Raw genomic sequence first — 12,657 nt, 5'->3', positions numbered from 1 at the left:
TGGTGGAGTGGAACTAAGCAGCTGTTTAACATTATAGTAGCATATGTCAAAAATATTGTATCTAATTGCAACTGTTGGACGAATATACTGTAAGTACTGCCGGCTGAGTGCAATTATCCAAATAGGAATTTAGCCATAATACAGTTTTGAAGAGGCACTGTCAGGTCAAATTTGGTTCAGCACTTAGATTTTGTAAAGATAAGTTTTTACAAAAACTAAAATCAATAGATTGTTCCCATTTCTTTAATAGAGCAGGAATGAGTCATTTTGTAAACAATGATGAACCTCACCCTATGTTATTTACAGCCCAATCATTGCAGCTTTGTGCTGGCAAAGTAGACAGAACATGATATTGACTACGGTATAGGCAGTCCCCCAAAATTAATCCAACTAGCTTGTTTTCATTGTTCAAACTGAGAGACATGCTTACAGTTAATAATACAAACAGTGAAATGTATATATGATCTTTAAAATGTTGCCATTTTTAATTTTCAGTAGTGTTATCTGTAACATAGATTGGAAACTGATAGATTTTTTTTCAATATGGTTTTTAATTTGACAGTGTGAAAATTGGGATGAGATATTTAGAGACAAATTTCCAAATGACTCTCATCCTGGCTTCCATTTGTGTGCATGCAGCTTTATTCACGAAAACATTTGCACACATGTATTTGAGCATTAGCAGCTGTTGGCACAAAGTAAGATTTTTTTTACGGTGAGATATATTTTAATTATTTTATTTGTGAGTGGAGAAAAATGTATACTTAGCATCGTCTCTTATCTTTCTAGATAGCATAATCGGTTTGAGAAAGTACCAAATATTATGTTAGATCATTTAAAGTGCATTTTTATGTGCTTTGTGCATATAATGACTCATTACCTACAAAGCATACATTGAGATATACCAAAATATTCACAAAAATGAATCCATATTTAAGATCTGAGTTTTCTTAGAATCATAGAATCATAGAATATCAGGATTGGAAGGGACATCAGGAGGTCATCTAGTCCAACCCCCTGCTCAAAGCAGGACCAATCCCCAATTTAAACTTCTTCCTCATTTCCTTTCACTCTTCCCAGAGCCTTCCGGATGGAGTTCACTGGACATTGCATCATGAAAGATTTGTCACATTCTAATTATGTATGGGTGCGAGCTGCCAAGTTCAAATCTGATCCTAGCGTGAATGTTTCCAAAATTCTAGGGCCTTTGGAAATGGTAGCAAGGCTCAGCCCAGTGTCATAGATTGTAACTGATCCACTGGGCAAGTGCATGGATGGGTTATGGTAAATGCACCAAACTACTCTTTCCCTCTTTGTGCATCCTGCTCAAAGACCAATCATGACTGCAGTCACTGAACTCAGGGAGGCGCAGAGAAGCCATAGCTCTGTCCCCTTCCTTCACAGGGGAAGCAGGCTGCACTATTCTAACGTATGCAGCACACTCATTTTACCAGAACACCAGACTGCTTAGGAAGGGATTCTACGTCTCTGAGGCACAATCGTTTAAGTAAACTCGTCCCTATCCTGTGATGCAAGCAGTGGACAGCTGTCCTAGGTTGACCCAGACATAAAAACTACCTGTAGTGTCCAGACCCAGATATGGGCTGGAACTTTTCCCAAGAGTCCGGGGTTTGTAGTCAGGGCTGAAGCACATCTCTGTCTAGACACTTGAGGCCCAGTCCTGTTCCCGATGAAGCCTTCAGATCGTTTTTATATGTCCATTAGTAAGTAGGACCATGGTGGCAATGCTTTATTTTTACCTTGCCACATTTTCAGCTGTTGTATTGTATAACTGCGGAATAAAACAGAGAAATAAAAATTATGGAGAAACACAGTTCTGAAATATCTGGCGTAGGGACTAAACAGAGCACACATTGTAACTTGACGCATAATAATCCTGCATACAAATTATTTGCAAAAAAACAAAGAAGAAAGAAATGGTATAAAATGAATTTTAGCTGCTGGCAAAGTGGAGCTGTAAATCCACTGTATTTGGCAATATATTATAGTACATTTTATAAAACAATGAAATCTCAGTTAATAGAGAGCTCACTGCAGCATCTACTGTTACATCTTTGTGGGGGTGGGGGGAGAACATCAATTTTTCAGGTGGATTGCAAAGTGTGAGTTTTAATGAAGTTCTACAGCAGCATAAAAACTGCCGTTCTTCTGCTTTTCATGCATTCCTTGAAATTTAAAGCAAACAATCTGAACCAAACAAATCAAAATCACGGCATGTTATCCTCAGTTATGAATCATACTTAGTTATTTGATGCCAGGAAGAATCCCAGGGGAGGATATTTGTCTCTCCTGACAAAAGGGACTGTTTTCTGCCCAGCAATCCCCCACCCACCATCCCCTCACTAAAAGGGACATACTGAAAATGAGCTTTCAGAAAGTCAGTAGGAATAATTAACTTAGTTGTTTCATAAGAATCTGACAAAGGACCCCTTGGAGCATTTCAACCAAACAAGATGGCAATTTTAGTAACAATTGAATGTCATTAGATTATTTTGCTACATTCCATTTTATTTATAATTTATAAAAGTTTTCAGGTTCCCCCTCCTCCCCCTTTAGGTTCCTTCAGTGAAACCTCAAGCCAAACCATTATTGTACTTACAGATTGTGACTGTCAAAACTATGCCACATTGAAGTCATAGTAGTGGGTGAATATGGTCCTGTGAATAGGCAACAGCTGTCATCTTCCTGCTTGTTGGGAGTATGTGTCATGGAATTCTTCACTAGCATTTATATATGACTCAGGCTAGTACAAATCATCCAAAAATAATAAGATATTCGAGTGGTTAGGGAAAGACAGCTTTCTCTTGTCACTAGCAAAAAAGTGAAATCTCCAGAGCATATATAATTGTACTAGGCAAGTTTAGGATTTATATTTCAGAGATAATCACATATTCTGTAGAACTGTGTTGTCATTTTTAGAAATACTGTGCATTGTGCACAAAAAAAGTGCTTTTAAAAAAAAAAAGTTGCAACTTGCTTTTACCTTATTAGAACATCAGCTGCCTAGCTCGTTCTAAAAGAAGTTGGTGGAACTGAAGAAAAATAAGCAGCCACGCATATAACTTCAGTTGTACCTGAAGTAAATGGATACTGCATATTTAATTTATTAAATGCAACATTTCTTTACAGATTAGCTCAAGGGCATATGTAGTTGATGTGCATATTTGAAGTTATATCTTGACTATGGACTAAAATGAGCTTTTAGCTCATTTGTAGTCATGGATACCCAAAAAAAAAAAAAAAAAAAAGACTGTTTTTATGTAACAATGCCGTTTCAGACATAAGAATTTTGGTCTTTGTAATAAATAACCATAATATTGCTTCAGGAATAAAACTTCCTAGGAATTCCACAGATCATGAAACCATGTCCTGTAGTTTAATTGCCAAGAAAACAAATTTACTGTGCTTAAAATGTGCTCACTTTAATCTAATCTTGTGTATGTATTTCTCATAGACGGAGGTTCATATAATAGTTTTGTCTGTATGTGAAAAATGTAGATCCGTTGTCAAAAACATCTCAGAAATATATGCTAGCTCTTGGAGCTGTAGTCTAGCTGTGTGTTTTAACTCGAATATTTATTAAATGTTACTATTTAATACTAAATCAAATCATTGGGTCCTTACTCAGGGCCAGACTGTTCCCTCTAAGTCTAATGGGAAGGGAGCAGGAAAGGAGGTAACTCAGCAATATTCTCCTCTTGTGGCTCCAAATTCCCTCCTGCAAAAGTTAGGGTTTGTCACACTGCAGAAGGAGCAAGGTTCTAGACTTCATATTCTGCTGCTCTCATGGATCCACAAGAGGCACAGGGCCATCTTCATAGTGGCTCTGGGCATGCCCATTGGTACTGAGCCTTCCCAGCTCCCTGGAAGCATGGCCAGAGCTTCTGCTAGCTGAGAAACCCTGGATCCTTGCTTACAAAAGGGGTTCTCAGCACAAAGGGGGCTTAGCAAGAACTTAGTGAACATTCCCATAGAATCCCAGCAGGTTGCCAGGAAGGATGATACTCCATGGACCTCCCCACCCTGACTTTCAGAGAGCCTGCTGCAGGCTCCCACAAAGAGGAGATGCTGCTATAGGGGAGACTGATTCCCTCTCTCTCTCAGTACTTCCCTGAGGCCAGGGCTAATCAGTGTCTGGCCCAGAATATGTATCCATTTTCATTTGTCAAAATCCTACTGAAGTCAATGGGTATTTTTCTGAGAAAGAGCTGAGTGAGGACCTCGGGATTGGGCCCTGTAGCAATATTTTGTATTTTGGTCCTAATCCAAGAATCTTTTGCAGCCATTGGGCTTTGGATCAGGGCCCCAGAAAGGAAAGATGTTTATTTGGTTTAAAGAACTGGCCAGGGACTCAAGAGATCTGGGTTCAATTCTTGGCTCTTCCATAGTCTTCCTGAGTGACCTTGGGCTCTCAGTTCCCCATTGGTAAAATGAGGATAGTAATACCTCTCCATCTCCCAGGGATGTAGTGATGATACATTTATTAATATCCAGTGATCAGTGATGACATATCTGCCGAATGGGTATCCCCATGGGACACAATCTTTAACATCTTTGTAGATTGTGTTGGGTATATGAAATGCTGTCATGCAGGCTGGTTCAATTATAATGGCCCTGAAATATTGAATCTCCTTGATGTCAAGTGATAAGTGAATGCTGCACTCTTAGCTGACCTGCACTCTGGGTCAAAAAAGGCCAGATATAGGGCAGCTTGCAGAACACTCCAACACAGACTCCAGCAAATGCAAAATATGTGGTTTGACTGTAGAGCAGAGGAACTACAGGCGCTTGCTGATAATCATGACTTGAAAGGTTTCTATGAGCTGGTCAAAGCCGTGTATGAGTCTACTCAATCTGCCTTAGTACCACTAACAAATGCTGATGATGAATCTGTCATCACAGATCGTATTGCCATCCACCAATGGTGGTGTGAACATTTTAGCAAACTACTTAATCATTCATCTACTGTTAGGAGTCGCTGGATAATGTCCATAAACTGCCTACATCTACTGCACTTGCCTATCCATCCACACAAGCTGAGATGTTGATGGCTGTTCAAGTAATGAAAATAATAAATCCCCCGGTCCCAATGCCATTCCAGCTGAGGTTTTCAAACATGGAGGAAATTGTCTCAGTTGACAAGCTCTTTGAGCCTTTACACTAATAAATAGTGACAATGTTGATATCTTTCAGTTGTGACAGTATAACTTCATGTAAAAAAATTCAAAGAGTGACTATGGTAACTACCATGGTACCTTTTTGCTCTCCATGGCTGGCAAGATTCTTGCACAGATCCTCTTGAACTGATTTGTGACCCAAATAATTGACAATGTTCTATCTGAGTCACAGTGTGGCTTTCATGCTCAGCAACCATGATTTTCATCATTCGACAATTACAGGAAAATTCATGACATGCTTTTCATCATTCGACAATTACAGGAAAAATGTTGTGAATAGCACCAACATCTTGTTTCTCAATCTAACTAAGGCATTTGATATAGTCAGCTGCACTGCCCTCTGGAAATTGCTGAGTAAATTTGGATGTCCAGACAAATGTATTAACATCATTCAGCAATTCCATGAAGGCATGGCTGGAAGAGCTAGTGCAAACATAGATATTTCCAATCATGAATGGGGTGAAGCAGGGATGTGTCCTCGCTGCTAGCTATTTTGGTCTTTTCTTTGCTGCATTGCTAGAGGAAGACCTTTGTGATGCTTCACATGGTGTCTTTATACACTTCTGCACTGATAGGCTCTTCAGTCTTTCCCATTTACATGCAAACACCAAGATGATAGGAACATTGATCCAGGAACTACTCTATGCCGATGATTGTGCCTTGATGGCGCACTCTGTATCTTGCAAACTGCTTTGCTGCGGCGCCTCATAACTTGGGTCCCACGATCAGCTGAATGAAAACTGAGGTTATATACCAGCCAGCTCCTAAACAACCTTACCAAGACCTGTCAATAAGACTGGAAGGTACCACACTCTACGCTGTCAGTTTACCTATTTCAACAGCATGTTGAACAATGAAGCAACAATTGACCATGAATTAAGAAAGCCAGTGCCACATATGGTCGCTTCTATCACTTAATCTGGAAGCAACATGGAATCTGTATCCAGACAAAAAACAAAGTCTATGATGTCTTCATGACATTGCTCTACTGGTGTAAAACATGGACCTGTTTTCAATGACACATTAAAAAGCTTGAGAGGTTCTATTTGCAACACCTACAACGATTGCTGGACATCAAATGGCAGGTCCAGGTTTCCAACACTGAAGTTCTGGTGAAAGCTGGTTTGGTCAGCATCGAGGCTCATTTGGTCTGTGCCCAGTTGAGATGGACTAGCCATGTAATTCGAATGCCTGAGACCCATCTATAAAAATAAGTCTTATATTCTGAATTAAGCTCTGGCCATCATAAGCATGGAGGTCAGATGAAATACTTCAAATACACCCCGAAAGAAAATCTGTGCAAGATGAACATTTCCTATTCAACCTTTGAGCAACTGTCGATTGATCATATTGTGTGGCACCACGCCATAAGGGTGGGTATCCACAACTTTGAGAAAAATCACGTGGAGCAGCAGGAAGCACAGCACCAGCCACAGAAACAATGTGCAGGGCAATCAACACAACTAGGCAAATGGCTCCGTGGCCAGTGGGGTAATGTTGTTCTTCCCGAATTGGTCTATGGAGTCATGCAAAGACCCATTTGTACAAAACTATGATTGTCAACATTGCCCTCGAAATTGCGGTGACCATCATCATCATCAGAGATAATATGTCTGTTAATGTCATTGAAGTATTCAAAATCTATGGTACTGGGAGATATATCATTACTTAGGTAGACAGAAGGACTACATAGCACCTTTCATTTGAGATTAATTTTTGGAGAGATTAGATCACAGCAGTAATTTAGTAATCATAATTTTATAGTTGCTATGGCTGCTGACATAGCAACATTGCACTTAATTAAAGTATTAGATTAACACTCTCACCACTCCCCATTACTTTTCGTTATGTCTCTGGAATCACTAGCAGCTAAAGTACGGATGGATACAGAAATCCAGAGAATAGAAGTCAATGGCCCATCCTTAACGTGTTGGCTTCTTGATAGAGCAAGTAATAGCCAAACTGGCTGCAGCACTTGCATGCAAAGTAATAAGCTCTTCATGTACAAGAACAGCAGCCATCTATAACTATGGATTACAAAAGCATTGTGATATTTTTAGCAGTGGGACTTGTTTGTATTGTGTCCCTGAGCCCTCCCTCCATACAACCTTTAACACACGAATGCATTCATTCACTGTCCCCTTTTTGTAATAGGTTAAGTTTTTGTGTTTTGTGGGTGGTTTTTTTTACTTGTGTTACACCAGTTTAATATTGGTATGTGACTTAACAAACTGTTATTTATATATTACTATTCATGTCTATAAGTGCCTATCCTCATACTCTGTGGACATTATCCTGAAATCAATTGAGTTTTAGTTGTTTTTTAAAATCTCTACATATATTTACAATTTTTTAAAAATTAAGCACACTGCTAACTATACTAGAGAGCATTTTCAGTGCAATTTGTGGGTGAAAGTCAAACAACATCAGCTGAGAAAGAGGACTTGGTAAAGGACTGTTCAGAGGTCAGTCAGAGTCTCTATGGTCCAACACATTCTGTGATACCAACACAGAATACCATACCATACCATACTCCACATGTAGTTTCATTGAAATCAACTCCTCATGGAGTGAGGCATTGCTCACTATAAGAGTATCAGAGTTGGGTTCTAGCTGGATCCTTTTATTTTTGTAGATTAGAGGGTATGAGACATCCAGGAACCATGATTAAAAGGAACTTCAGGAGTCAGAAACTAGAAGATTCTGTCCATAAGCAGGCTAAGGGGGACTGAGTCCCTATAAAGCAATTAATTTTAAAGCTGATACAAAGGGCCCACCCCATTGGTTTTCTTTAAACAAAAATCTTCTCTGGAACATACTGATCTTTTGGCAACAACTTGTCCAACTGGCGAAATGTACTTTTTTATCAATTACTCTTTTCCTTTTTTTCTTTTTGAGTTTTTTTTTTTAAGAAGTTGGTAGGAAAATATCTGGAAATGAGAAACTAAAACTCTTTTGTTTTTACTTTGTAGTGAATTTTGACCACTTCCAGATACTCCGAGCAATCGGGAAGGGAAGCTTTGGCAAGGTAAGTTAGAAGTTGAATTTATTCATGAGCTCAGTACGGTGCATTGTAACTAAAAACAAATTATGCACAAACTATTTATTGTAGCAAGAATAATAATCCTGAAAGCGATTTTTTCTTGTATGATGGGTGGTAAGAAGAGGTGGGCAAATTTTTAGTCAAGAAAATATTTCACTGACATTGGCACATCTGTAAACTTGCAGCATTTTTGAGATGCTAAGTTTCAAATTTCACACAATTCATTTTTAACTAATAGAATAACTGAAAATGTCATGGCAAAACTATGTATTGTATTTTTTGTTTCCAAGCTGGGTTTGTTGGTTGTGATTGGTCATTATAATCTAGGTATACTTGGTCCTGCTTCAGTTCAGGAGGATGGAGTAGATAACTTCTCAAGGTACCTTCCAGCCCTACATTTCTATGATAAGTCCCATGGTACGAGATCTGGTTTCTTAATTGGGTGAGCTGACATCATGTGATCAGGAGGGTTCTCAGAAGCCATTTGGTCTCCATTTCTCTGAGCAACTAGTTCTAGTTAAGGGGGCTGTTTGTTTATTTTTTTGAGAAATAATAAATATGTGTGGGGTATGTTTAAAAATCAGAACAGCACTAGTATTTGATCCTTGCTTTGTTTCCTAATTTATATATCTTTGTCATCAAAATAGATGAAAAAGATATATAAATTAATTATAAAATAATATTGTGTGTGTGTGTGTGTGTGTGTGTGTGTGTGTTCATTCTTTCCTGAACAATTATTACATTTCTGGTGTTGCCTGAATTACATTGACATGAGTTTCGGCCACTGTGCTTCTGTCTTTGATATTTATGTTCTGCGCAGTTTATTTTTCACCACATCTATGAAGTACACCATGTGTGTGTCCTTGCATTAAGGGCATCCGCCCTCTAACTTTGAGCTGACAGGAGCTTGTTGCAGTGCCTGTTTCATATTTCTTCTGCTGCCTACATCACATTTAGTTTACCATATTCTAAGGGCAACTGCCCTCTGAAATCTCCTCTGATCAACTGAGGCGTCTGCGAACAATTAGGAGAAAAAGTAGCAGTAATAGCAGTGGTTTTAACACGTCGGAAAAATTGCCAAATATGGCTACCACAGCACCACTACGTGACAGTTTGCAAGTGTGAAGCTTTGTGCCAAAGATGAATTTCACAAACTGGTGTCTTGTGAGTGAGGGCAGGGAAATGGGTCCTTGAAGTTTTGCAAAATATGAAATGTTAAAGTTGTTGCAAAGCACATAACAGATGAGCAAAGAATGCTGCAACACAGTTTTCACCAACTTCACCTGCTCCTAGTAATAACCTAGGAAACAATCAGAGTACTGGCAAGGAAGCTGTTATTTTTTTCTTTTTGTTTTTATCAAATACTGAGGGCCAGATTCTGACTGTCTCATTTTGGTTAGCACCTTACTCCGTGAATATCTCCATTGAACTCACTGGGACTGTTTGGAATAGAATTAAGTTCTATTCAGTGTGAATAAAGGGATCAGAATATGGCCCTTAAGATGAAACCTGCTGGGCAATCAGTGTTGTTCTCCCATTATTTGTACCCACCTATTACCATGGTATCTGAGCTCTGTAATATAGGGCAAGTACTATATGTGGATAACCAGAACTATAATGCTCAATGTGTACCAAGCTCTATCCTCCTTGCTAAGCTTCAGTAATGTGGTTGGGTGTTAGGGAACTCTACAGAAGCAAAGCTGGGAGGGATTCTCTCCCCGAAGCCCCGTGGGTCTCATTTTGCCAATATGACCATGTTTTCATACAGTTTTTTAAAACTGTACTTTAAAATAGTTAAAATCTACAGAGTGACAAGACAGAGGAAGCAATTGGTAATGAAAAAGAACAGCCCTTGCCTTGATGAGACATGACATAACTTGCAAAAAATTACAGAAGTTATATCGACCCAACAAAACAAAACAGCCACTATTTTAATGTCTCCCAACAAAAATATTATCTTGTATTTCCTCTGTGGATACACAGCAACAGGCCATTGACCAACACTGAGAGCTATCAAATCCATCCTTCTGGCACACTAAGGACCGGATCCATTCACGTGGACTCCTGCTGGATTCATTGTGAGTCTACATGGGATGGGGACTCGTAATGATGTAGCATCATAGTGAACTACTATGCAAGTCAGAGAGGAGGTTGTTCTAAAATGAAAACAGCCATGTTTTCAATCGTAGGTTAAAAAATAATTAATGTCTCAAGCAGTGAGGTAAAATGTCATGTTTCTAAGATGGTGTTACAAACATTGGAGAATGAATAAAAAACTGTAGAGGGAAGAACCTCTGATGGTGTAAGTTGTCATAACTCCTTTGAAGTCAATGGACCTATGTCAATTTACACCAGTTGAGGCTCTGTCCCTAGATTTGTACAAACATTAAGGGAAAGTCCTCTGAAATTTTCAGTGGTTAGGCAGCTGAAGTGCTGTGACTGCGGCTTATGACATTGATCATACTTGACTTACTGTTACCTTGTGTTTCCTGCAGTCTGCCTGTTGCATCCGCCTGTTGTATCCACCTGTTGTCTCTTGTCTTATTTTGTAAACTCTTCAGGGAAGGGACCATCTTTTTGTTACAGTGTTCAGTACAGCAGGGCTGGGACCTTTAGGTGATTCTTCAATACAAATAAAGAACTAAATAAATTAACCAAGGTTTTATGTAAAGTATGTCTTGCTCTCACATACAGTGGGAAAATTAGTGTCCAGAAGGTTAAGAGTGCCTATTAATGTTACAACCAAGGCATTTTAATCCTGTTAATTAGCTTCCATTTCTCAATCTTGAAAAAATATTACTTTATTATGGTTGTTTATGCTTTTGGGTGATTATAGCTGATATTTAATTATGGTCTTTGAGAATATATGAAGTTACTTTGTGTTAAGTAAAATAGATCTAATATTTTAAAAATCTCCCCTGTCAGACTTAACCTGATACACTTAATGTAATTTTCTTAATTATTTAAGGATATATAAAGTGAAAAAAGCCTGTTATTAGCCATATGAAACTATGCCAGAGAAGTTGAAGCATAAATGTTTTATTGTTGTATCTATAACCCTCCTTCACTATTTAATTACTATAGACATAGCGACAATAGAATTTCCATCAAGGCAAAATGACTGAGATAAAGAGATTTATTTTTTTAGTGTGACAGGAGAGGCCTACAATTTACTTTGGCCATAAAGGTCTGAATTTCTTGAACAACATCCTGTAATTTTAAGATGTGTTTGGGGTGCATTGCTAAATAGATAGATTTAATATTTAGATTTCACTTAGTATGTGATAGTAACAAGTGCAAAATTAAGCAATGTAGCCCCTCAATTTGTTACCAAAGATCAGAGATATGAAGGTGCTGAAATACTTATACATGCTTTGACCATAAGAGGTATTATAAATGTCCTCTGATGACTCTGTCATGTTATCTTGCGTAGAGAACTAGGCAGAACAAAATGTCTGCCTTGCAGCCTATAAGATGCACAGTGATTTAGATCTGTAGGCTCTGGCAGTGTCTTCAGTTCTGCCCCTAAAGAGCACATCAAGTAATGTTGCTAACAGATATTTTTCCTTGTAGAGCAATTTACTGATTCTGGAGGCTGTGAACAGCTTAACATCAGTGCCTGCTGCCGTGGTAAATGATGCATTGTGTCCTTAGCTTTCAAATTTAGTTTGCTTTTGTGAAAGCAATATATATAGCCCACAATGGGCAATGGAAGTATTCCCCGATGGAAAAGCACCAAAGAGCTGATGTAATTGGCCCTACTCTGCCCCCTCTAGTAGGTCCCAGCATAGCAGTCTTGCCAGGGCTAGGTACAGTAAGACTGCAATTCATGCTGGCCTTAATGTCCACAGAATGTGACATAGAAACACCCTGATCACATTCACCCCTTTTCTGTAGCCACCCTCTGCTTTACTTAGATTGTAAGCTCTTCTGGGCAGAGGCTGGTTTTTTTTGTTCTGTGTTTGTTCAGCGCTTAGCACAGTGAGGTCCTGGTCCATGACTGGGGCTCCTAGCTGCTATGGTAATACAATATAATAATAATTATAATTATAACAACAACAAGCTGGTTAACAGGGAGGAAGTGTGGCCCACAAACACCTATTACACTGCTCTACAGCCAAAATCCTTCTGAAATAAATGTAGTCAAACTTTACTAATTCTGGGTCACTGAGAAAGAAAATGATGCTTAAAATTGTTGATTGGCTCTAGTTTTCAAGATATGCTATTGGGTCAGTATATACGACCCTTGACTTGGGAATGGCGGAGGATAAGTGAGTTATAAAGGGAAGGGATCTCAATTTAAACCAGAAATGACTAAAATACATCTTTGACTGGATCTATGAATAAATCTATGACTGGGTTTGGACAGTACTTGCTTTTTAGGCAAAACAATGAATGATGCAATCTGAAGCTGGT

General features: G+C 38.7%; 1 protein-coding gene across 1 annotated transcript in view; it reads left to right on the top strand.

Moving 5' to 3' along the window:
- The window catches only part of STK32C (serine/threonine kinase 32C), a 248,012-nt gene that overhangs the window by 137,201 nt on the left and 98,154 nt on the right, over positions 1-12,657 (top strand). The window contains exon 2 of the mRNA XM_065408055.1: positions 8,171-8,226. Coding sequence (XP_065264127.1) covers positions 8,171-8,226 — 56 coding nt within the window. The remainder of the gene's footprint in view (positions 1-8,170; positions 8,227-12,657) is intronic.

Source organism: Emys orbicularis, chromosome 7 (genome assembly GCF_028017835.1).
Source record: "Emys orbicularis isolate rEmyOrb1 chromosome 7, rEmyOrb1.hap1, whole genome shotgun sequence".
NCBI lineage: Eukaryota > Metazoa > Chordata > Testudines > Emydidae > Emys > Emys orbicularis.
This window is presented reverse-complemented; position numbering and strand designations above follow the sequence as displayed.